This window comes from Parus major, chromosome 2 (assembly GCF_001522545.3).
Source record: "Parus major isolate Abel chromosome 2, Parus_major1.1, whole genome shotgun sequence".
NCBI lineage: Eukaryota > Metazoa > Chordata > Aves > Passeriformes > Paridae > Parus > Parus major.
The window spans coordinates 75249107-75275721 of NC_031769.1; the positions used below are offsets into that span (position 1 = coordinate 75249107).

General features: G+C 36.4%; 2 protein-coding genes across 9 annotated transcripts in view; one reads left to right on the forward strand and one right to left on the reverse strand.

The window, feature by feature from the left end:
• Positions 1-26615, forward strand: part of CDH18 (cadherin 18) — a 1344136-nt gene that overhangs the window by 705434 nt on the left and 612087 nt on the right. The window lies entirely within an intron of this gene.
• The window catches only part of DDC (dopa decarboxylase), a 73401-nt gene continuing 47286 nt past the window's right edge, over positions 501-26615 (reverse strand). For 2 of the 3 annotated variants that reach the window (XM_015653303.2, XM_015653309.2), the window contains exons 9-14: positions 25177-25244; positions 19869-19945; positions 16055-16074; positions 15201-15299; positions 8534-8635; positions 501-4427 (exon numbers count right to left, since the gene is read on the reverse strand). In XM_015653303.2, the coding sequence (XP_015508789.1) occupies positions 4212-4427; positions 8534-8635; positions 15201-15299; positions 16055-16074; positions 19869-19945; positions 25177-25244 (582 nt within the window). In that variant the 3' untranslated portion in view covers positions 501-4211. Of the gene's footprint in view, positions 4428-8533; positions 8636-15200; positions 15300-16054; positions 16075-19868; positions 19946-25172; positions 25245-26615 lie in introns of those variants that run through there. The other variant, XM_033512142.1, reaches the window with a different exon arrangement.

A 26615-nucleotide genomic window follows, 5' to 3' on the forward strand; every position in this document is an offset into this window, starting at 1 on the left:
AGTTATCATCTCAGACCCAGCTGGACTAACATTTAAATAGTTTGTGGCGCTGCTGCCATCAAATTTTTCCAAGGCATGCTTGACCAATTTCCGTGGGATTGCACAGAGGCAGGGAGCAAAGCAGCCAGCCAGGACTGATGCCATGGGCCCCTTCCCTGTCCTACAAGATGGCACCAGAGCAACAAACCAAAGCTGAAGCTGTGCAGGTGGCTCCAGCTGCAGATCCAGTTGCAGCACTGTGCGGAATTTGGCAGAAGGACTGGCACTGGCGCTGGGTATGGCCAGGTATTTTTCAGACTCCTCTTGCTGAGGAGGAAACTTCCTGCAGAAAAATTTGCAAACTCCCATTTGCAAAGTAATGGGAAGGACATGTTGAAAAAAGACCTTGGTGGTGAAAATCAGGTCACTGACTTTATATGAGTGGAGAAGTTGGGCCTCTTATAGTGCATCTGGCATGAATGAGATGAGAAAAGCTTAGTTAAGTACAGAGACAATAGCCGTAGTTTTATTTCGATTTATTAATATTGCCAGTTAAAACTTATATGTCTTCTCAGTAGGTTTTGGATACAGATTTTAAAGGCAGTCAACACCTCACAAATTATAATTAGAGCATTATACTTCTGATTTTTTTTTCCATTTAGAACATACAAACTCTGCATATGCTAGATAGATATTATCCATTTATGGTTATTTAACCTGCCCCCACCAACCACCCTGGTCTTCAGGATTCTCAGTTTTATTTCTCGTTTGCTTCTGTCTTTGAGCAATTCAAGTCTATACATCTCAAGGCCTAGACTGCTGCTGTAAGGCAACTTCAGTGTGAGTACTACTCATCACATATGTTAGCCTTAAAGAACAACAAAACAGCCATGAGCAGAATCTTGTATGTAAAGGCAAGAAAAAATGAAAAAAAATAATAATTACAATGCAGTTTAGTGTATAATACATTACCAGGATTTTCATAAATACATATATTTTCATTATTTCAGCATCATTAATAAAATATATTTATAATCTGTCATTAAGAATGTAAGTACTGTACTCTGCTAGTTTTAAAAAACATAAATTGAGTTTCCTGAAAGTAAAAGTCAGGGTTTTTCCCTCCTTCTCTAATAGCCACAGTCATCCTTGAGATGTGGATATTCTACTAAAGTACATTTCTGGGATTTTGTAATTTTTAATATCAAACTGTATTCATCAGCAGAGATTGTATTAGGTTTTGCACGCAATGCACAATAAATACAGGTTAACATTAATTATTCATAAATACAGTGTTTCTCACTTACAGATACATTGCAAAACTACAGAACAGAAAGAGCAGTTATGCTCTTCTTTCAAAATGTCCCTTTCAATGCTTCTTCTTGAGTTGATTACATGGCCTGTATTTCCTTTTCAGATGACCTATTGTTAATAGTCTAGGGAATTATCACATTGAGAAAAGAGGGTATGAGAGACTGAATACTATGAAGGCCTTCACTAGTTACATGTTCAAATCATCCTAGAATTTCAGAAAAACCAGAACTGTGAACTTCACGTTTCTTTACTGGGTTAGCCATGGGAAAATGTAATTCTATGGGTCTCATCATTGCTGTTTATTAGACAGATTTACTTATGTCAATTCTTTAAAAAATGAAACAAAAATTAGCTCTTACTCCATCTATATTTTAAATTAGCCTTTAAATTAAATTCTTTGCCAACAACAGTTTTTGTATCTGGACAACAGCAACTTCTAAAACTGATATCCAGATGCTTAAAAATGTTTAATTGAATGTCTGTTTTGGCAGTATTTTCCCACAAATGTCTAAAGGAATCTATGTCTAATCTGGGCTGTTGGGGACATTTCACATCTCCTAGGTTTGGGTGTGCATTCTGCCTGCATCCCAGTTTTACAGCAGTTTGAGGCTCACACAAGCAAGAATCATTCATCTCTGCTCTGGTTTCCATGGAGCAGATTTCCAGTAGAATCTTCTTAAGTTCAGTTTAGTGGTGCCTTACTTTATGCCTTTCTTTTCCAATACTTATTAGTCAAATTTCTAATTTCAATTACAGTCACCTAAGCCCAAAGCAACTCCATTTCATTTCAGTGGAATTACCTGGATTTACTCTGTGATAGCTTTGATCCAAATCTGATCTCTTTTGTTTTTGTTCCTGGACAGACCTGGTTATATATTTCACATATAAAATACTGGTCTATCTCTCAGAGAAGGTGTATTTCTTCTTTGGCTCCAAGAGTTTTCATAATGTAAAGGTTGTGAAATTGTATCAGTGTGGAAGATAAGGGTTATGGGTGAACATTGTTTTCCAGGTCATGAGATCTGAATAACGTTGTTTTAAAAAAAAAAAAATAGTAACAGAGAGAGGGAATAACTGCCAGCATATTCTACTCTCTTTAGTCTACCTATCTATTGCATTGTGGTACCACAGAAAAGCTAAATTTCATATTGGTTCTGTTGAAGAGCTAATAATAATAATAATGCTATCAAAATTTCTGACACTGCAGCTGACAGTAGTGTGTTGTGGCAGTCACCTGCTAAAATATTACTGGGATTTACCAAATGCATTGATTATCCCTTTTTCATCTGTCACCTGGGAAATCAGTTCCTTATGGAAATAGTAATCCTTCCCACTTTGCACACCAGAAGGGAGAGATTAGGAAAGACAGAGGTAGGAGCAGCCCACGTGCCAAATTAACTGCCCTGATCTGTGCTCCCTGGTCTACTTGCAACTTCCCAACCATAGGAAGTATACTTGAAAGGGATGGAGGCAGAAAGCTGAGTAATTGTGTACGTTGCTCAAGAGGCTTTAGAAGTTAATGTAAGCATTAAAAGAAAGACTGAAATGCAAATGTAGAAATTAATCCTAGATATTATTTTTCTTGGAGCAGCTACTTTTGTTTTTCTTATTTACACAGAAATAACTGTCTTGAATTTATGATTTAAAATGGCAAAAGTACTTCTTGACTTGATATTGTTCTGACTTTCACCTCTAACTTTCATTTTAGCTCTTTACTGTGCCTGTCTTTGACAGGAAGGTGTATCAATGGTTTGTGTTAAATATATATGATTTGACTTGTTCAGAAAGGTTTTCCGCTATTTTCATTTTCCATTCATCACTGTTAATGTAAGAATACCACTGATGGGATCACCACAACTGAGTCTGGGGGTTTGTTCTCTTACTTCCTATTTTTATTGTCACTTATTTACTCGTTTGTTAGCTAATTAGAGAAACTAAGAGTAACATTTTTGACATCACATTTCTTAGCACATTTTGTCAAAGATTTATTACCATGAAGTAATCAAAATGGTAGCCATAAAAGCAAATCACAACTCAGTTTCACAGAACATAAATTACAGACTATTTTCAAGTAATCACTGTTGATAATAACTTTATTAAAAATATAGACTACCAGGTAGCACATAGCTTTTCACAAAACTCTTCAGGAGGATCTTTTCAGGGACCTCGCTATGAATGATCAATCTGGAAACCAATAGCCAGCACAACCTATTTGCTGGAATTTGACAAAATGGGTGTTTTAAAAGCAAACCATTTAAGGGAAGGTAGAGAACCTGCCAGAAGGGTGATTAGTAATCAGATAGTGCTCATTCCCCTAGGTCTGGCTATGCAATGAAGGAAGTCTTGAAGTTGTTTGTCTTTTGTTCATTTACAAAATTACTGCAGCAAGTGTATTATGATGTGATAGTGCCCCAAATCCTGGCAACTACATTTGTGCATGACTACTCAGATACTAACATATTTAGAACCTGAATGAAACTTCCCCAACTTGGTTTCTTCCTGCAGTCATATTAATTTAACATTAATTGTTTATAACACCTTAGTTTCATCAATGAAGAACGGAGGGGGCATGCTAGAGGTGAACAGGGACAATGGAGGGAGCACTAACCCTTACATTTCCATTGCTTGGTTGATCAAATGCTCTTGACTACAAACTGTTAAGAAATAACAGCTCGAGTCTCCTTGGCTATGTGCATCCTGGAAACAGGCAAGACAAAACTACAGTACAGAGAATGAATGACTACAGTTACAACTCAACTTGCTGGCAAGGATTTTGCTACTGCAGCTGGGCTATATAACAGGTATTTTTTTGTACTTTTTCCCTTCATAGTTGGATTTTCCCACATGCACCTAAAATAACACTTGGCAACAGAGAGAAAGCCAGTTAATTACCTATCTCCAGTTATACTTCACTGCTGTTACTGCTGGTGGTGGGTTTGCACCCATGTTTTCAGGAGATCAGTTGCCAGCTGTGAAATGTGCTGCCAGGCAAACTCGATATGGGTGGATTCCACTGTGCGGGAACAAATAGCAAAACGTAGCACAAACCTCTCTCTCAGGTGGCACGGGACCAGATGGATCTTCTTGGCATCATTTATGCTTTTAAGAAGTGCCTCGTTTAGTTCATTCGAGCCCTGAAATCATAATTAAATGGATATGGCAGTGAATTTCAGAAACAGGTCTGGAAAATGTAAATCCCACCAAGCAGCCGAGCCCAAGTAGCACCAGTAACAAGCAGCCACTTTCTCATCTCTCAGTGCTTTGCCATCAAAGGATCACAAAAAGATGATGATGTAAGAGAGTAGTTGTCTTGGGTTGCAATGCAAGATGTACCCAAAAGTATTAACCAGCTGTTAAAACCAGGTGTGGCAGTGTTCTTTATCTCTTCCATGACCCATCCTTCCTCCAGGGGCATATCTTCTGTTAATGGGCCATTGAGTCAGTCAGCGTAGGACTGATAAAATTACATCATCCCATTGTGAGATGCTCCACCCAGGAGTAGGAGCCAAGCATTCCAGCATGGATATAATCTGAGATAGAGAATGCCACAAGCAGCCTTTCTCCACTGGATTCCCAGAGGAAGACCAGACACATCTACACCACCACTGGACCTCCAGAGGAAAACTACACCCTTCTATGTACTTCGACAGAACCACAGAGGAAAACTACACCCTTCATTGCTTCGACAGAACCACATCTGTCACTCCAGGAGGACTGCAGCCACCATTTAATCAGGCTGCTACCAGCACCCTGACCAACAGGGTCCCAGGTTGTATTCTGACTGTCAGTGGGTTTATTTTCATTTTTACTTTAATTTTCCTGGTAAAGAACTGTTATTCCCATTCCCACATCTTTGCCTGAGAGCCCCTTGATTTCAAGAGTATAATAACTGGGGGAGGGGTTTACATTTTTCCTGGGGAGGTTCCTGCCTTCCTTATCAGACACCTGTCTTCAAACCAAGACAAAGGTTTTGAGCCACAAAGAGATTTAGGAATTATCTTCAGTTTAGAAACAGTGTTCACACTGGGGCATTTGTGATAGCTGACTGCCTTTTTATGACCAAAGGTGAGCTATGTTAAAAACATTCATTGTTGTATTTTTGTGTTATTACACTCTTCTTGGATCTAATCAAACAAACATGGGAGGAAGTGAACTGTTTTGCAGTGAACTATACTAAGTTTCCTCACTTAAGCATGGCTGTTATGAGAGATTCTTTTGAATATGAAATCTTGCCCTTAATTTAAAATTTTTAAGGTAATATATCCCTGGCATAAGTAGGTTTCATATTATCAGTGGAAACCCTAAAAAAGTATTTGCCTCAAGTTCTGTAGGAGTTATCCACCACAGAGTCCATCAGAGGAAGTATCTTAGGTATTGTGCAACCTTTACTCTCTCTGTTACACTGGTGGTAGCACACAATTGCAAGAGATTCTGGAAACATCTGCATTTTTACTGCAGTGTCCCCTTACTGAGCTGTGACTCTGGAAAAAGAGTCACAAATGAACAATCTTGTGGCAGCACTGGTCTTCTTGAAAACACATTTTCTCAAATCCAGGCAATTGTGACTTTCCTGCTTAGCCTTTTCCATATAAAGACAAAGCATAAGGCAGACAGTTTCCCATTGGCAGCAAGGATAATGTATCATTCTCACATTTTTAGATCATATTAAGAGTTGAACCCAAGTCAAAACCTTGTTCTCTCTTAGCACAAGTTGTTACAAATTTGGTGAGACATCCTAAAATTCATGGCTTAGCCTTAGTCTTCTAGGAGATATTTATGTGACTGAAATGCGCCTACCTAAAAAAATGGAGCAACTTTGGTGTTTTGCAAGTCCCTACCTATTACAGGTCAGTCACAGTTGACAATGATGTCCTGCTTTCTTGTCAAAGGTAATGCATTATTAAAATGACAATCCTCGCCTTTAATATCAAATGCATAGCACTGACTTTCAGGCAATACAGGCAGTTAAGTTGATGTTAAGTTGGCAGGGGTGAAGGCAGGAAGGAGAGAGATTCATTTATCTTTCTTCTGTTCTACTCTCACAGCTCCACCTTAGGGCTGCTGTGACACTCGGGTGTCACGTCAAATTGAAGTTGGTAGTGACTAATCCTCTCCCAGAGCTTTGAGAAGGCAGCTTTGATTGAGTCTGTGAGCTTCAATAAGACAGTATTCTCACCCCCTTGGAGAAATTACTAGCTTGACTTGTATTCATCTGCAGTCATGACAAGCAGGCCTAAAACTAACCCTTTGGCATGACATATTTGATGAAATAATTATAATATGAAAGTCATAGGTAATTAGTCCATTTGCTCAACAGTGTGAAAGGCAAAAAATTAAAATTAAAAGCAGAAAAATTAAAAAAGGCTTCTCAAGAACAAAGGAAGAAAAAATATTTCATGATTTTGTAGCTATGCAGCATTTTATAGTTCAAGTCCCCTGACCCTTAGTCCCACTGTAACTAAATAAGTTACTTATATTCTCCTTCTAAGATGTATCTTAATACGAATTATAAAAATGATGGAAAGATTTTTGAAGGCGTGATATAAAAAGCAAATAAAGCTGTTAAAATAGCTGTTATAAAAGCCTCCTAATTTGAAAGCTTGCTAGGGTTTTTTTTGTTTGTTTTTTGGAAACAAAAGGTGGGCAAAAAAGTGAAAACACTGCTCTTTCAACACTGGCTTTCAGTGGAATCAGGCCTTTATTCAACAACTTGTCCAAAGGTTTCTTAGCTAAGGGTCCAATATTTACCTCCTATTGTAAAACTGTCTTTCCTTTTAGATGTGATTTCTTCCTCTGAATCATGAGGGACAGGAGAACAGATGTAGATGAGCTACTGGTCTGATCAAAAGTGACAATTCCTGTGTTGCTATGCTCTATTTCACCAGAACTGTTCCTTCAAAGTAAATGTAGAGCACTGACTAACAGCTGTGTCTGGATCTTCAAAACTAGTGTTTGCTTCTTCCATGTGAGAGAGCAGATTGCAAACAACATTTTGTTATTCAGGAATAAAAGCTACAGAATCTACCCCTCAATATCTTTTAGAAGTTCTTGTTAGAAAAGAGATCATATTCGTGTTTCCATTGACTGATAGGACTACATTCTGTAATCTCTCCAATCCCCTAAACGCAGGGTCATTTTCAAATTTTATTTTAAACATTATAAATTCAAACAAAAGCATTTTGCTATTCCAGATGAATTCACCATTACTTTAGTATTTACTTGTTAGTTTCTTCAGCCAGTTGCATCAAACTCAGGTAAATGGGGAAACTGAATGACTGAGAAAAGAATTTATTAAAATAAGCTACCCAGAAGAAAAGATGTGTTTGCAAGGCTTTAGAAAAGTTATATGCGCATTTAGGTATCATGTTAACTAGAAAACACTAGTGATGTTGTTACTGTTATGGTTGTTTGGTGGTCAGATTCAGTATCACAATCCAGTCCTTTGCAGAGGCTTTAGCTGCAAGCTGCTCTACAAAATGACTTCTTTACCTAAACTGAGACATTAATCCCCTTTGAATGTCTGATTAAAACAAATGAGCTCTCCCAAATACTGCAGCTTTTATGATCCATGTGCAGAATGAATTTTCTAGTTTCTGTTAGACAAGTTCTCTACATCAAGAAACTTCACACGTTGAGAGATTTTGGGGAATAAAAGGAAAATCAGGGCAAAAGATCATGTTCAGCAATAAAAAGCAGGCCAGGGAAGCTAGCCTCCCATGTTCTTAAACATATCTTACCTCAGTTTTCCCAGTTTGACCATAGAATTTTATAGGTGAAAAAAATTACTTTAGAGAAAACAATAACATGTTTAGTGCTCTGATTTTCATCTATGATAGTAATTTTTTTATAAAATTGAATATTAAATATATGTACATAAGAAATTAACTTGACAAGAAACAAGTAATACACAGTCATCACATTCAGAAGTCTAGGGAAATGTACTAAAACAATTATCTTTATCAAAGCTCATAACACATAGAATGTAAGTAATTTTGTATGACAGGTTAAACCATTTGTTTTATATTTCCATAACTTAGCATGCTTTAATTTCTCTTAAGCTTTTGATTAAGTTTTAGCAAAATTGTCTTAAACTTTTTTCTTTCATCTGCTTTGTTCTAAACAAACTCGCTTTATTTCCTTAAAAAATAATCAAGTGTATTAACTACAAAGACTGTATTCAATTGCAGGTTGTGTTGCTATAAACCATGAGAGAAGAAACAGGAGCTCTTAGATGCCTTACCTTCAGCCGGAAGCAGACCAGTCCCAAGACAACCTTAGCACAGATCTCAAACCTTTCATCCTGAAGAACTAAGTGTTCAAATTGATGCGACAGTCTGATGTGCTGAGAAGAGAAAGAGTATCTATATTGAATACATGTGATTCACAAAGAGAAAAGGTGTGCTGAAGTATTTTCCATTCCTTTGCTCTGTTCCTTCTGCTGATGTGTGATAATATTCACATACTGCCATCTGTTTGTGTTAACTTCCATCCCGTTTATGACTTTCAGAGACCATATGGAGCCATTGCTGTATTAGTATCTCAGTCTGTCCGAAGCAGTGCTGGTCTACTTCATGAGACACTTCAGCACAATTTGATATGATAACACATTAAGAGTAAATGGTTTAAATAATTCTTCTTTACGTTTTATACCACTGTTAGTTTTGGCTGGGAATGGCTATAGAATCCAGAAGTCATTAGAGGGAAAGGGGGAAATGCACAGATATACTGGGAAAAAATTGTGACAATTTCAGTGAAAATTTAGCTGGAAAGATACACTTTTTAGAATAATTCACTTAATATGAGAAATCTGTGAAGAAAGGGAGAACTTGCTCACTATTCTGAACTGGGTGCTCAAGTTTAGTTGAAAAAAAAGTTGATAATCATATACAGTACAATCAAGAAAATTGACAACAAATCTCAGCAAACATATTGAGAAGTTACTGAGGCAAAAAAAAGCATAAATGACATTGGGCACAAAGCCAGAGCAATTACTCTGAAGCAGATGAAAACAAAATACAAATAAATAGGAAAAATACTAACAGACATACTAAAAACCAGCTGGGAAGTCTTAACATCAGTCAGTGATGTTTTGCTGCTTTGCTTTCTTCCAAAGAGGAAATTAATTTAAATGCACTTTGAAAAAACCAACCATATCCTCATCACACATTTGCAGTGCCTTATCCAGTCCTCCTCCTACTGTCTATATCATTAGCTTAATGTTCGCTATCCTAGAAAAAGCAAAAAAATACAAGCAACCAACCAAGCAACCAACCAACCAAAAAAGGTAAGACAACAACAGCAACCAGCCATTTCAATTATAGTTTGTCTTCATGCAATAGCAAGTCTATACCAAAAATTATCTGAAACATCTAAAAATAATGTTTAAAGATTCCTTAGATTTTATATATTAAAGACTGCAAATAATTTTACAAAATAAACAACTAAGCCAATGCATTTGCACTTTGACTTTTTATAAGTTCAAGGGCAGTTATTAAACAAAAATGAAATATATCACTTTGGGTCAAGCTTAAATGTTGAATGTTTCATCCCACAGGGACTTCTTCCAAAAGGACAAGGCAAAACAGAAAATGTAGAAAAGAGAAAAAAAGAAGAAAAAAAGCCAACACATTTTGCAATCTTAATCATAGCTTTCTGGTGTTTCTTTTATTTCTTAAAATAGAAAAACATAGTTTAGATTGAATTAAACTATGTCTTCAAAACTTTCGTATTGGGCTTACTGGTACCCTACACAACCAGCCAGTTTTCCTGTTATTACCACTTCCGCTCTGCTGTTTGTTACATCCATTTATCATCTTCCTCTAAAATTAGCCTGAAAGCTCTTTGAGTCAGGAATGAGACCAGTAAAATGCTCAATCCTTTCCAAGGCATTCGAATGTTCTGCTAATATAAAGAGCATGAATTTACAGCAGTGAAATCCAATCAGAAGTATCTGCTTAAATACAGATACTTGTATGCACAATAAGTGCATGAAAGACATATGTAAAATAGGCACAGTTGTTGTAATGGTCTCCTATCCTCACATTCTATATCTTTAACCAAACATGTATTTTTCACAGCTCCACAAAATTCTGCACTGCATGTACCATGTCTTAGAAATCAAAGCCATAAAACAAATCATGTTCAATGAAAGAAAAATTTCACAACTGTCCCGATGAATGTAATCACTAGCTGAATTTCATCAAAATTTATCCGGGTAAGAATTGAATGAAGCAAACACTTAAGATCTGGCTTACTGTGAGAAGTTTGTACAAGGAAAGTCCAGACCCAAGTTGTCCATTTTATAGCAGGCACTTATGTCCACTTTTTCAACTAAATGATTTTTCAAGAATTTGAAGGAAATAAAAGCAAGGCGAATTTTAGTTCAGTCACAAACCAAAATTCTAGAAGTATTTTGCTTTCATGTCTGGATGCAGATACTTTTATCCACAGCAACTGTTAACAAACAGCAATAATTGGTAAAGACGCTGGGGGGCACCAAGCAGTTTAGGTTTTAGTGAATTGGAAGGAGAGAAAGTGGGTATTTAACTGGAGTTTCAAGTGTACAGCCAAGGCCCTGCACCTTTGAACCATAAGCTATTATCCTGAATTGCTCTTACAAAGGTTGCTGCAACAGTAAAGTTAAATATTATTAAGCCTGGAAGTTCAAGTTCTGGAAAACTGCAGGGCATTTATATGTCTCAAGTCCAAAAGCAGTACCCTTGCTCTGGACGTGAGCATGGCAATAACTCACAGGAGGACACATGTGGCTTTAGTCCTTCAGCTTTTCAAGACAGGGAGGTACACTGCGAAAATAAGTCCCGTCTGGAAAACTGCAGACACTGAAACTGAGGATAGGAAAGAATGAGAAGTAAAAGACTGACAGGCTGTTCTCAGTTTTCTGCTGAATGTGTACATACCAAATCTGACCTATGGCTATCTTAACTCTCCAAGTGCTTTTGATTTTAATAGCTGTGTCAAGATGTGTCCCTAGTACCATTAACTTAAATTTGGAGTTCAAATATTATTTAACTTTACAAAATTATTTTATCTAGAGCTGTTTGATTTAACAAAAGTGTGGACAGAAGCAAACCAAATCATACACTGTTTCTAAAACTATCATTTGAGCAATCCCTTCATCAGGTGGGTTCTCAGAGTGGAATCACATGGACTGCGTTAAGTGTCCTGAGGTATCTTGGTATATAGGAACAGAATAGCAGCCCCACTCTTTGCAGTGCAATTTAGCTGATTGAAGAAAGAGGCTTGTAAGGAATTGTTATGTGTCACTATTATCTCAGGTATGTAAATACCCACTGCTCTTCTGCAGAAGAGTGAGAAAGGAAACAAGGGATCTAATTAATTTGGTTATTGGATTAAGGGAAATACCTTACATAATCAGTAATAGGAGCAGTAAACTTGTGAGGCACTGTGGTCCTTATTTTTAAAAAAATCTGTATTTTTCGATTTATGTCTGTGAGCAAATAACTGTAACTATAACACTATATAACTATAACTATATAACTATAACTGCTTTTGCACTGAAGTGTTCAAGCTGAATTTTAATTTTCGGGCAACACCTTCAGGAGCTAAAATAGCTTCTGATTGCAGGGAGCTTCTCTGAAGTATCAGAGTACACTACTGTGTATATGCAGGTAAGCTTACTTGCATAGTCTTGATCACTTTGTATTTTTTCTCCTATAAATTTCACTTCTTTGCCTGACTTAGCCTGCATCCCACTACACTGAAGGGAAATGCTGTCAGAGGAGTCTTCTTAACAGCCACTCTCCAAATACTATTTCTAGCATTGCTGTTCTTTACAGTTCCAGTTTCTTGGACTCTACTGTTAAATTTAATGGCGTTCATTATCCTCAGTACATTGATTACTTCTGGTCTTAAGGAGGATTAAGCAGAGTCACAATGTTCAAACAGCTTGCATATAAACACACACTAACTCCTAAATTTCTCAAATTAGTTACCAGCTGTTTGAGAGGACTTAAACCAACAAAGGAGTAACAAAGAGATGGTCAAGCAGTTCGAAAATGGGCAATTTACGAATGGGCCATTTTAGATTTCACATTTATACAGACTCTGAGTGGTTGGCATCAGTCCAAAAGATTGTTGTTGCTGGTTTGCTCTTTTTATATCTCCTCTGTGGCTTTGGGACTTACCTCCAAAATTTTTATCTGTCTCTCCGCACATCCTTCAAAGATGACTATCCTCCCCTTTACCACTGCTTTAAAACCTATACTTTGCAATAGATTAATATGACATGGTGTGTGCGAAGAGTGCATAACTGTAATGTTTGGAAAACAAAAAAAGTTACTGTATCTAAATCTAAGTCACACATTCTCATCTCACAGGAATATTTTAGTTCCTAAATGCCATCCTTAAGTAAATGCCAAGTTGCAGTGGTTATCCCAGTAATTTTGATGTAGGCCTTAAGACTGCAAACACAACAAACATATTTTCCTTAAAATATACTAATAAAAGAGGGGAGAAAACATATTTTTGTGACAGTTTACATCAAGAAAAAAAAAAAGTTTGTGAAGAGATAGTTGCAGATATCTTTGATCTTCCACACAGAAATTTTCTAACACACAACAAATAGAGTGGGTTCTTATGGATCTACAGTGTTTTTTTGCCCTCTATATCATGTCAGAAACTCATCATTTTTGAAAATCTCAAATCCCTTTGTAAATAACACCAGGCTGCAGAAAAGAAGCCTAAGTAGAAATCTATAAACATTGATCTTCCTAGAGTTTTCCATGATTTAGGAGCAAACATAGGCATTTCCTTCCCAGATTCTAGCCCAAGGAGCTGCTTCAAACCTCTCCTCTTCTGCCCGACTTTGTTACCCTTTCCTCGGGGCAACACCTTAATAACACAAGAGACACTTCTTCCTGCTTCCCCAGTTCCAGCCCCTCTGCTCTCCACTGGAAGGCTGCAATAACTGCCTCTGCCACTGTTCCTAGGTCTTCTCATTCTACTTATGTCCACTCTATCACCCACTCAAATGCATCTCCAAATCATCATATGCAGCTTCAGAAATAATTCTGGCACCTACAGGGCTTCCCTTAAAACCCAGATGAAAGTCCCAAGTACACAGGAGACAGTACCAGCCTGGGACCAAGGAACTGCCTGGGACTGCCTTGGCCAGCAATAGGAGTATAAAAATTGTTATTTACATGATGCATGTTTGAAAGAAAGCAGCTTCTCAAGGTCAGGCATGGGGATGAGCAATGTTAGAGTTCACCTAACAAGTGAAGCTAAATTCCAAATTATTTTTAATTTGGAAACTTGTCTATAGGTTTGAAAATTTAAACCAATGTCAAGCTGGTTTAGGTACTTCATTGCTACTCTACCAAAAGAAAAGTCATCACAATCTACCTGGAGTTTGTGATAATTCCTGAGAAGACAGAAAAAATGTACAAGATAAGAAATTAATTTTTAATTTTTATTTTGCCGCCCATGATATAATTTTATCAACATATCTGAAAAATCACAAGAGATACTTTAAATTCTGCTAGAGCAGGGAGCAAATGAAATATGATTATTTCTTGAAATTTAAGTTCAACAAAGGCTTGCTGCAGATAGAAATGACTTTTTTTTTTTTTTTTTTAAGATGCTTTGGAGCCCACTGAACCAGCATTCACTGGGGGTGGGTAGGGAGGTATGAGGAGAAATTAATTTAATAGTTTCAATTTCAAGATGTGTACAGTGAGAAAAATTCTTTACCTAATTATTCCTCTTGTGTTTTCTTAACTTATTTCTGTATCTATACTGAACAATTTATTCCTCAGAAATATAAACTGAACACACTCATTTCAACAAGCGCTTGGAAATCTTAGCTGTCTGAATTACCTTCACAAATGAGAAAACATACAAAGGTTTTACTTTGGAGTCAGTATCTTTAAGAAAAGATGCATTTTCTTAGCCTTTCTGAACTGTATTGTCACAGAAAATATTAAAGCTTGGCCCTCAGCTGTGATTCTATGAATACAAGCAGCTTTTGGCAGGACAGTCAGGGAAATATGTGGGAGACAGGGAAAGAGGGAATTTTTTGAATATAAATACTGACCTGTGAAACCAGCCTGACTAAAGGCCATGCAATTGATATGAGTCTTCCAAAGCTTTTCTTAGGAGTTCTTTTGTTTAGTACCAAAATTGAAAGGAATGTGTGTGTGCAAGGAATTTGGTATGCTAGGCTAGGCCCTTAGCTAATGGATATTTTTGTAAATATTTAGAGCCAAGTCATGGCTCTCCCATCACTAGAGGTTTCCCTGAACTTCATAAAGATGAAAGGTATGCTTGGATTTACTGCTACAGAAGAAGTACATATATAGTTTAGACAGGTGCCACGTGTTTTTTAGTGATTAAAAAACACTTACTTTTCATCAAGAATAAATCTAATACTTAGTATTAACCAACTGTAAATTGTACAATTTTTTAAAATAAAAATATATTTTAAACAGGAGAAAAAAGAAACAGCAGAGGTAGACATGACAAATTAGTCACTGTATCCCTTGATCATAATCTAAACATCCTAACAATGCATGCGCATTAATAAAGTAAAGAAGTAATGAATATCCATGTGTTTCCGCAATAAAACCATGGGTGTGCTCTGGCTTAATTTGAGAGAGAACTTTCTACCATAGTGTACAAATTCTAAAATCCTAGACTTTTCTTTCCTGAAGATGAGTACAAAATGAATGGCACCTTTGAGCTGGCCAAGATATGAAATTATGACCTTACACGGGGCAAACAAGCAGCACCCCTGTTGAACTGAGCTGACTAAAACTGTTTCCTGTGCTTTCTGATGTGTGCAGAAGTCACGGAGAGTAGACAGGTAGCCAGTTCACTTTCCCTTGCCGTCCCACCACAGGGTACCCAAGAAAGCAATTCCCAGTCACCTTGCGGATGTGCTCCTGCAGCCCCTTGACCCCATACATCCTCAGCACGAACCAGAGCTTCAGGGAGCGGAACCTTCTGCCCAGGGGGATTTGCCAGTGCTGCAACCCAAAGAGAAGAGCCCGTGTCAGAGATCACCATTGCAGTGACACAGCACAAGGTGCGCTCTGCCATGGTTTTGAAGTGAACCACATTGCCACATCCTATGGGCAGTTGTTAGAGCTGAATCAAATAACAGAAGAAATATCTATTCTTGTTTTATTAATACCTTTTTATTAATAGTGCTTAATACTCAAAATTTTCAAATTAAATTTGGCAAAGGAGGTTGGAGTCAGAATGAAAGGGTCATGAGGCAAATCAAATTTTCTTTGTGCATCCTGAATTCTCCTCAAAGGCTTTAGAAAGACAAGTATCTGAGAAACTAATGTATATTGGCTTGTTTAAAGCTGTGGGGCTAGCATCTGCAAAGACAGACATGTTTTCCATTTCAAAACAACAGTGTTTCCATGGTAAAAGATTAAAATAGAGATGCTTTTAATTTTTTTTAAATTGTGTTATTCACTATGTTAAAGCAAAAAAACCACCAAACCTGCAACTTTAGGAAATTTCTTTCTACTGCCTAAATCTAAAGATATTGCACATGCAAGACAATTTCTGCCTTTAAACAACTTTTCTTTCAAAAAACAAAAAAAACCCCAAATTTATGTTTGAAGAATGTTAAAAAATTTAGTAATATTCATCCTTCTTTTCAAGAAACATAAAATTTGGAAGTTTCTGATATAGTGGAAAATGAAGTCCTAAAAATACCAATACATACATGTAAGAGTATTAATTACTACATTGATACTGTACTTACCCGATAATCTGTTACAAGACCTGGAAATTAAAGAAAAAAATGTTCACATTGCATCATCATCATAATAGCCAAATACTTTAATCATTCTAATGTTATTGAAAGAACTGTATCTTAGCTATGCTTTACATCTGCTACAAACTTTAGCCTCATCAGTGTGAACAGGACTACTAAATATCTAGCTGGGTACTTGGCAGCATATTAAATGAAGGTGCTTGTAATAACCTTCATTCCTTACCTAGTCAAAATGTCCCACTAACAAACAGTTTACAGAAGAAACACTATTTTCCTTTCTGTTATATTGCAGATACTATGGAGATGACAGATCAAATATTATGTTTATTTTCTTCTTGTAGATAAACAAACAGTAGATAAAACAAGTATATTAATTTTGTTTTAAACAGTTTGTAGAATCCCCAGACTCACTTCATAACTCATTTTCTGCTGTGAAATGTCATCGCCTTTACCCTAGTGAACTGGTAACACTCTTTAAAATAATCCACTTCTTAATGCCTTTTATACTCATACATATATTTGTTGCTAATTCTTTCGGATGTCTAATAAGTGACTGGAAATATTGACTCAGAATTTGACCTGTTCCTGCTTGGAGAATAGTATCCAGCAATTTTTTTATGGTATTTCTTTTGATGGAGTGAAAGCCCCTTACACAGACAAACTAAGCCACAAAGCAGTCCAGGGAGGCAAGCAGAGGGAATTACTAGCTGTCCTTTCTATATGCACACGGTGACAGGATTCACCTACCTTTTCTTTGAATCAAGGAATTAAACTGATTTCACAGTAAAGTAAACAGTAAAGTAAACTTTACTTTTACAATTTTGGTACTAAGCAGAAGAATTCCTAAGAAAAGTTACTTGATGTAAGTCAGTGACAGAAATTAAACTGTTGTAATATTTAAAGCACTTCTTTAGGAAGCACCTGCTTAGCTTCCTTATTCTGCCTTATTTCTCTGCAGTGGAGTATAAGCTTCATAGGAGAGTATGAACTTGGATTCCTTGGGAAAACACTAAGTACTCCTAGAATTGTTAGCTGGAAAGTTAAGCTGTAGCTTCTGAATTTGACCAGTATATGCCATTTACATAATTTCAGCCTTTATGGCTGAAAAGAGCCTTTCTTTTAGGGAAAAAAACCAAAAAAACACCAAAAACTTTTTCTTGTGTAACAAGCTCTCTTGCCAGTGTTCTCTCATTTGCAACCAAAACATAGGAAAAAACATGGTCCTTCTTTCTCTGTAACAGGAGGCCATTAGGTCCTTTAACCTGTCACTGTGGTGGTTTCCAGGTGGTAAAATAAAACCCCAAACCCACAAAACAGCCAACAATCATTAACCTGTTCCTGGACTTCAGGAAATGAGTGTGATTTTCTCTGCTTGCTAATGAGGTAAATTGATAACATCCATATTATTCTGCATTGTAGCAGCCACTTCTGTTTGACAGCTGCAAGACTGGTAGCAAAGAGAGTAAAGCAACCGGTGACAGGATAAATAATCCTATACTCTTGTAAGGGGCTATATCTAATGATCCACAACAACTCCTTTCACAAGCTGTGAAGCAGAATGTAATCAATGATTAGTGCTTGATTCCTTGATTACAAGCCTTAGTCTTACATCTGTATTTAACCAGGAGGAATTGCATTGTGGGAACGTATGGGGTGCTCACAATAGAGTATAAAGCTGCATTCTTCTAACACTTCCATGAGGATTTGACCTATATCCTGAGTTTCCATGCAAGCTAGTATAATCTTCCTGGTGTGATGATGCAAATCACATAAAATTATAATTAATGACAAAATAAAGAGCGTCCCTTTGGGGACACACGTAATTGCCATATGGTTATTAAGAGTAATTGATCACAGATAAGATATATTTTCCACTCATTTAAATTCTTGAGTGAAAGATGAGCAAATTCAGAAATACTACTTCATTTACTTAGCAAACCAGGATAGGCATTCTTAGACTTGAGAATACTGAGAATTCAAGACCCTCCATTTGACAAGTCATATTTTCAGGAGTGCTGACGTCCCATAAGTCACACAGGGGTCAGTGGGGACTGCAGCACCTTCGTGTAGCAAATTTAACTGTGTTTATTCAAGGAGTAAGTTGGAACTTTAACCAGAGGTCTTTGCATTTGAAAAGTGTTGTCCAACTCTTTGGAAAATTGATCTAGAATGGGAATGGAGTATAGAAAAAAACCAGCATTCCTAGACTGCTAGCAATTGGCTGATCTCCTTGAAATCATTGTTAGATCACATAACATGCTATCACCCTTCTGAAGGCAAAATGAAGGCTAAAGAACTCTGTCTCCAGCTGGGGTGATAAAGTTTTCAGGTCAACTAGGTGGTCTTACTGAAATTACCTGTTTTTAAGAAACATTTGGTTTTCTTCAAGTATTATTTAACCCAGGTGGATGAAACCTTCTTGTATCAGCACTATCACTGTCCCAAGAATATATTTCAATTTTAGGTAAGGCTGAAATTTTTTGCCTGAAGATAAATATTTTTAATCTATATATAGTTAAGGCTAGTGCCTTGAATGTATTTGTTGTAACTTGTATATTCCATTAGAAAAGGCAAAAAAAAAAAAAGTCTATTTTTTTTTCTTAACAATTTGAGGCATTAGAGGGTGAACATCAACTCCAGAATTACTTCATGTTACTGTTTACTGCATTGTTCTATATTTGCATTCCTTAGAAATGGAGGAAAGGAATAAAATGCAAGGTTTATGCCATTTCAGGATTAAGGCACATGAATCCATTTTTCCTAGGGCTTTTTAGTGAATAGTGGAATTCTAGATGGTATTAATTTAAATGTCAATGAGTTCATAGCCATAACAGGATGCACTTCTGAACACAGATCAGCACCAACAATTCCAGGAAAATGATGAGGTTGAGTATATGGTAAGACCTACAGATGATTTACTCTCTTCAAAAAGTTAGGAGGGAACTCCCACCACATGCACTGCTGTGGCATTCTTCACAATTATTCAGCTAATAACCAAATGTGTAAAAATGGGCTACAGGAGGGCAAATACCACTCTGGAGTTGCTAGGTGTGTACAGCACTAATCCATTAAGAAGCTTTGTACAGAGCCTGAGATTTGTAAGCTCTTTGTGAGCATTTTGTGAAGAGCTTTCATGAGCATTTTGTACAAGACAGATAGGCCACTCTTACAGTCTTTCTCTACAGCCATAAGAACATGAGAGCTACAGCATAATGTCCCAGAAAGCTATCACTCAAAAGCAGAGCACAGACAGCAAACACAGTTCACTCCTTTGTAGTTTCAGGGAGTGTTTGTTCCTCACATGGGTTTTTGAAAAATTTGAATCAGAGCTTGCATGAATAACCAAGAAAAAAAGTCACAGACCTTGGAAACTCTAAAACCAAATCAGATCCTGAAATCATTCTGGAGAAAGATGTGTTAAGGAAGACAAGTTAAGGGACTTGTTACACAATACCCAATAATATGTTTATCTGACAGCCAAAGATAATAAGAATTTTCTCAACACTCCTGCAATCAATCAGTGGTAAGTCTGAAACTGGGAAAATCCCCACAGAAAAGTAGTAATGCATAATGCTTTATGAAATTACTTTCCTTGTATTGCTTTTAACTCACTAAAATCTCACTAGACATGTATTTGCACTTTAATGAGCTTAGCTCCCTAGTGTGATCAGAAAATGCAAACAGCCTCCTAAACAACTTGGGTAGTTTAAGAATTACCATTTTCATCTTAAGTCCTGTTTTTTTTTTCCATTAAATACCGTGCAAACAAAATAATTATAATCTCATTTAATTATAAAATTACCAGACTCCTGATGGTGATGCTGCAGGTAGAGAGGTTCTAATTTAAAGGCACCTATTAAATCTGATCTTTTTTTCACCCTGTATAAAAAAAGAGAAAGAAATCAAATTGAGAAATTTAAGAATAAAGACTTAAGGGATTAAATTTCCACAAGAAGTGAAGTCAAATTGAATGTGTTTAAACTGGCATATTTCCTGAGCACAGCCTGTGCCATTTTCAGTGCTTTTTCACAGCCATATCAGTACTGTACTTACAAGTAGTTAAGTGTAAGGCTCAGCAGGAACGGGCAGCATGACTGCACGACTGCATATTTAAAAACAGACAAGAAACAGACATAGAGGATCTTTTTATGGTGATAGACACTCACACCAGAATGTGAGACTAGCTGAAGCAATGTTAATGTTTGCAGTCAACAGAAGTTGTCTTGAAATTACTGCAGTACAAAGCTGCGTGGGAAGAGCTGTTGCTTCCTAAACACTGCACAGAGCCACGCTGAGGGTGGTGCTTTGGGGGTGCTGGCCACTGTCTCTCCATGCTTCTATGGAAGCAGCAAGAGCAGCCATCGGAAGGGACAAGCCCCCAGTCCTGACTCAGGCTCCCCTCTTGTACCATCCTGCTATTAGCTGGATCCACTACACAGTTCCTGACAGACATTCTACAGCACAATGTTACACAAGAGATGTGTAGCTTACTATTGCCAGCTAGGGCTGGCATGAGTAGATTGAGGTTCAAAAGCCAGTGTGTCCCTTTTATAGAGAATAAACTGTGTTTTGCCAGTGATTAGTAACAAGATTTTTCTGGTTTATGCTTCATGCTAAGTAAATCTGACTCACCCCCACAATTGTTGGGGTTTATAGAGGCAGAAGAAGAAATCATAAATCAAAAAGGGAAAGACTGCTACATCATTATATCATGCCTATAAATATATTCAAAAGTAAACAAAAATTATATCAACACAGGGATACTCTAAATGACAAAAGTCCAAAACTTTTTTATGTGTTTTAAGCATTTAATGTAGAATTTTAAATTTCTAAGTAAAAATCTAATTTCCAATATTTTAGTGTGTATATATAAGTGCCAGTACATACTCCCACACTCATTCACATCTAGGCTGTGGGCATATAGCATCTCATTCAAACAGAAAAAAAGCCTTCCTCTCACTAATGGTCAGAGAACTACCAAGGTCAACAGCTACATATTTGCTTTTAGGTATGGGAAGTACATAGCTGAAAATAAATAAACTTAGGCACATGAAAAATAGCAACAGATTTTCAGATAAAATAAAAACATTTAATAACCTAATTATTGCTAGAAATGTCCTGTGGACAAAAGGAAGAAAACAATAACCACAAACAGGTTTAATTAGGTTAAATATTTTTAACAAATTGTAGGTTGTTCTACTTAGTTTAAGTGTTTGATTACTTTGATATATTCCCGTTTCAGTAGCTCATTCTCTATTACCTATGCAGCTAATCCAAGTTACAAGCAGTGTCTTTAGATGTTTTGTGAGCACTTAATTTCTTCTCCTGTAAGAAGGTGTATTAAACAATGGAACAGGTAACTATTCTGCAGCAACATCTAGCTTAGAAGACACAAAAATGACATGGAAGTTTCCATAGGCAGAGCATACAGGAAGGGTGCTGCCAGATTCTGCAAGTAGGCCCACACCTCAGGTGAGTCCCAAGTGCTCAGGAGGTTCACACCAGAGTGCTCAGTGCTCAAGGTCTCCATCATAATGGTGGGCTCCCACCTCAGACAGAGCTGGCTCCCACCAAGACAGAACTGGTAAAGAAGGAGATGTCAGTAAGCTGATAGCTTACAATGGATACCCAGATACTTCTTCTGGAGAGAAGGCTGGTATCTGCACAAGGTGTGCACAGGTGGATGACCTGTTGTTAGATGGCTGCATTACAAGACAGAGATAACAGGCTGTGTGGTAGTAGAGGGACTGAAACAGAGGTAGATGGGGCTCCAGAAATATACACCTACAGTAGATAACGCTGAGCTTGAGACACCTTGGACCCTGGTGATCAAAAAAAGCAGGACTCCAACCTCCACCCTCCAACATTCAGATCAAAATCAGATATGATTCTTTAGAGGTTTTAGATGTCTGTGAGCAAGGCAAACAAGGAGAGCCACATGGTGATTACTGTAAGAAGAAAAGTTGAGTCACTATAGTGGGTCACTCTCTGTTAAAGGGGCTCTGAGGTACCCATCTACCAGTGTGAAAGATGCTCCTTGACTACCTCCCAAGATGAAAATCATAGGCTAGATGATCTCCAGAAGTCCCTTCCAACCCTAACAAATCTGTGATCCTGTGAATATGTATTTCACAAATTATATTGGTAAACTAGAATTTTTTTAAGGTTGGATGTTATGCTAATAGACCAAGACCTAGCATAAGTAGTACAGATTCACATATTAGGTACTCATAATACAAAATGCACAACAAAACTCCTGGTGAAATAAGAGATGAAAATCTGTGAGAAGTGACTTACTTGAATTGTACATCTCCAGCTTTTACTCCAGCAGTATTTTGTGCATTTTTAATGACAGATAAAAAGGTGGCCTCATATTATGAACCAGCAGGAAAATTTCACTTCAGTTTGTCTTCAAGAAGATTGTTCAGGCTTGTTCAACTGAAGTCAGGAAGTAAAATAGAATTTCACTTTAAGCAGTCTTCAAGACCAGGCTGGATGGGGCTTTGAGTAACTTGGGCTAGTGGAAGGTGTCCCTGCACATGACAGTGGGCTTGGAAGTAAATGATCTTTACGTTCCCTTCCAACCCAAACTATTATTGTAACCCAAGAGAACACAGGTTCTGTGATCTACAGGTAAGTATTTCCTGTAAGCACCTTTTTCCAGTTATAGAAAGACCCTTCCCAATCAAAAGGTAACACTTAAACCCTGAAAAGAATAATAAAAGTCAAAAACACCAAGACATTGCAAGATTATTATTTTCACTCTCTCTGAATGAAGACACTTCTTCCTATTTTATAATATTCTCGAGTATCAATTAAACAAGTCAGGAAAAACTGACTATAGTTTCAAGACAAAGTCTCTAAAGGACTCTAATATTTGAATATAGAAAATACACCCTTATTGGACTGGCTGTACTAAATTAGTTTCTATAGGAAATTAACAGCTCTTTTCTTTACATCAGGAAGTCTGAGAATATTTTGCAAAAGCTTTATAATGAAATTGTCTCCAAATCTGAAACTACATCAGTGCCACATATCACACTGAGTAGTTACATAATTTCATTACAGATCTAATGGGTAGATTATTTTAATCAGCTTGCAGTGAAAAGAAATTCAAATGTTTACTGGGGAAAGTGCTGAGGAGTCAGGGTTATTTCGAAGTTTGCCCATCAGATTACTTTGGTTCTGAAATGGTGTTCAGTGTTTACTGAACTCTTTCAATATTATCATAGATCTTAATAATATACATAATTATAATACTTAATATATAATATATGTTAATATATAATGTGTAATATATATAGCATATATTATATCTACTATATCTTAATAAATTATGAATATATAATGTAAATTAATATATATTATATATTATATAATTATAATATATATAATATTACAATATTTAATAATTTTCATGGATCTTAAGAGGACTACTTATCCTACACAGTTACTTATTTTTACCATCCTTCATCGTTTATTATTACTTTTCACCTTCTCAGGGAGTGTTACCTTTGGTAAAACAGATGAATTTTGGATGTGGGCTTTAGAATTAGCTGGAAAATGGACTTGGCTTCAAATCGAAGAGTTTAAGTGTACATTTATTCTGTATTATGTGAATAACCCCTATACATAAATGCCTAGCTGAATTGATGCCCGAGTGGCTATAGTTGTGAAATTTTTTCTTTGAGTAAGGAGACATTATGAGGTCTCTTCAGAGTCCTTGTACTGGAATCTTCCTGTCTATGAAAACAAGCATTTTAAGCAATAGCTTATCTAAACAAAACAAAACAACCCAACATTAAACAAAATCCAGAAAAAATATTTTTCTAAGTTTAAAATCTGAGTTTTACTATGAATAACCTAAAATCACCTGAGATGGGAACTCACAGTGTGGTTGTATATAACTTGTTTTACTGAAAAGCCAGGTAAAAGACTTTTAACATAGTTCCACAGGATTTTCAGGGAAATCAGAATTAATGAGAAACTAAACTATTAGGGACTCGACTGTGGTTCCTAATTGTTCTACAAACACTGAAGAGAATGATAGTGTATTGTCTAATTTGCAAGCTTCTAACAATGTCTTTGAGTAATGAGAAAAAGATGGGAGGAACTAGTGAAGGAGTCTGTTTCATCATCTTTCTATTTCTTTACACACAGAGACACACTATGTTATGGGGTGCTGCTGCTACTGATAAATTAGGGTCAAAATGTAAGCCAACCACCCTAAGGAAAAGAAAAAAACACAGTATGTTGGAAGATTTAAAATGCCTACATCAGCTGAAATACTAAAATAAAAACCATAATATATTACCTGAAAAGTCTACTTTGCCAGGGAAATTAAAAATAGACAAAGGTTAACCAAAAGCAACTGAGTGATCACTGTCTTACATTTATTCCTCTTAAATAAGGTGATCTATTTCTGGATGATGTTTTGGAGTCTTCTTTTTTTTCGCTTTTGCAAATTTTGTTCTATTATAACTGAAATTAATGTTTTCATTTATTTTGATAAATAGCCTGCATTTGTTGAATAGATGTTTTGCTAATAAGTACCATTAATTGTGATGCTGGTAATCATTTAGTTTGGGAATGTTCTTAACAAAGCCATGCTATTATTACTGCCATGACACTTCGCTTTGTTTGGAAGTCTGTCTATGAATTTCTATTTTGGCATCATTTAATATCCAAATGTCTCTGATGTCATCATCTGGGAAAACTGAAAGTCAGTACAAAATTACATAAATAGGCCTTTTTGAAATCAGCTGCTTTTCATCATCCAAACCTTAAACATTTTTAGAAAGGCTTTTAAAAGAATCAAACCAAGAAAATGTTATGGAAAAGGAATTAAAAAAATAATAATTTAGCATTCACCAATATTTTTAAAGTAAGTTTTGGAACATAATACAGAGCTTGGGCCTATTTTGAAATTTCACGTTTTTGAAACTTGGATTGAATGAAAGTCTGAATCTGTAAATAATTTATAAGATTTAAAGTTATGCAGTTCTCCTCATTTCAGTTGAGAAATATAAAAAAAGTCTACTGCTTGAAAGGAAGACTAATATAACCTCACTTTTGTCTCTTGTAATGTTTCCCTGTAATGTACTACTTACCACATTGCAGAGCAGTCAAAATTCACTAGCAGCCATTTGTGAGGATTAAAGTTAAATGAATCTGCAAACTGAGAATGGATAAATAAAAACAGAATTATGAAAGAGAAAAGGATCCATGTGCTGATGATATGACTTTGTCAAATTGTCTGTGTATCTATGAATCAGTTCCTGAATTAGATCTTTATAATGTTCATATTGATGTAACTTTATTTAGTAACTGTTGTAGTTAAATCTTCATTCATTTTGGGAGTGGAATTCATGTTAGGTATGCAGTTAGGCTAGTGGTACTATCAACATTTTGAGCATTTGTTTACAATTATACTTTCTTAATATGTATGCTATGGAAAAGTGTGTATCTTACTGTGATCTTAAATAAATAAATTAATCTGCATACTCAGAAACATTCACTGGGGTTCATAATCACATTTTCCAATAAAAATCCTATTCCCTAGGCTTTCTACTTCCAATAATACTAAACTAAAACATAAAAAATTAATATATAGCAAGAAATTCTGTATGTAATTCAGAATCTGCACATCATATTCCTTCAAAAAATCACAACTGATGAGGAAATTTTATTTTTGCATTGCTTCATCTAAATCAAAAGAAAAGCCACCAAAAAGTAAGCACTTGCAATAAATACATATTTATACACCATGTGCCAGGCCTTGTTTACTTGATATATTTAGGTGGGGCATCAGAAGAAACCCAGATGGGTAAGATGGACACCATTTTGGAAAGGTTTCATCCATATTTTCTGTTTTAACAAAGGCAGAAGTCACCAGCCTTAAAAAGCTGGGGATGGGGACCTGGCAGCACCAAGGTCTGACTACTCCATATAGCACTCTTCTGTTCTCATTTGCTTCTCATAACCTTCCCTGTCACCTGTAAACCATTAACAATTGCTCTAATAAGAGATGATCTGTCTGTCTCTCTACCTATCTATACATCTATCTAGCTATCTCCCTGCACTATGTAAGGTAGGAAACCTATTCATGGTTATTAAATATTTACTCTTATGATAAATTCTGGCCCAGACAAGGGATGCTGTTTCATTTCCTTCAGGAACCAATAACAATAATTTAAAAAATACTCCCCCACAGGAAATTACAACAAGCTTCATTTGCTGATAAAAAAGAGACAGAAAGAAATGCTTTATTTGTGAGGGGGTTTTCCCTCCTCGTCTTCATTAGTCACTGCCTATCAGTCCTGTGTTTAAACTTCTGGCTTTACCAAACAGTAATATTTTCTCCACTGACATGGAAGACAAGGACTTATCTGACTGAGGGGAGCAGCAGGAAATTGAAGTATTCTTATCTAAGCAACTGAATGCCAAGTAGTTCAGCAAGGCGGGGGAAAAGGAACAGCAGTGCTGTTGGGCGAATATTTAATTTAGGTCTCTTGGTTATTAAACCCTGTCTGTTTCAGATACAGCTACT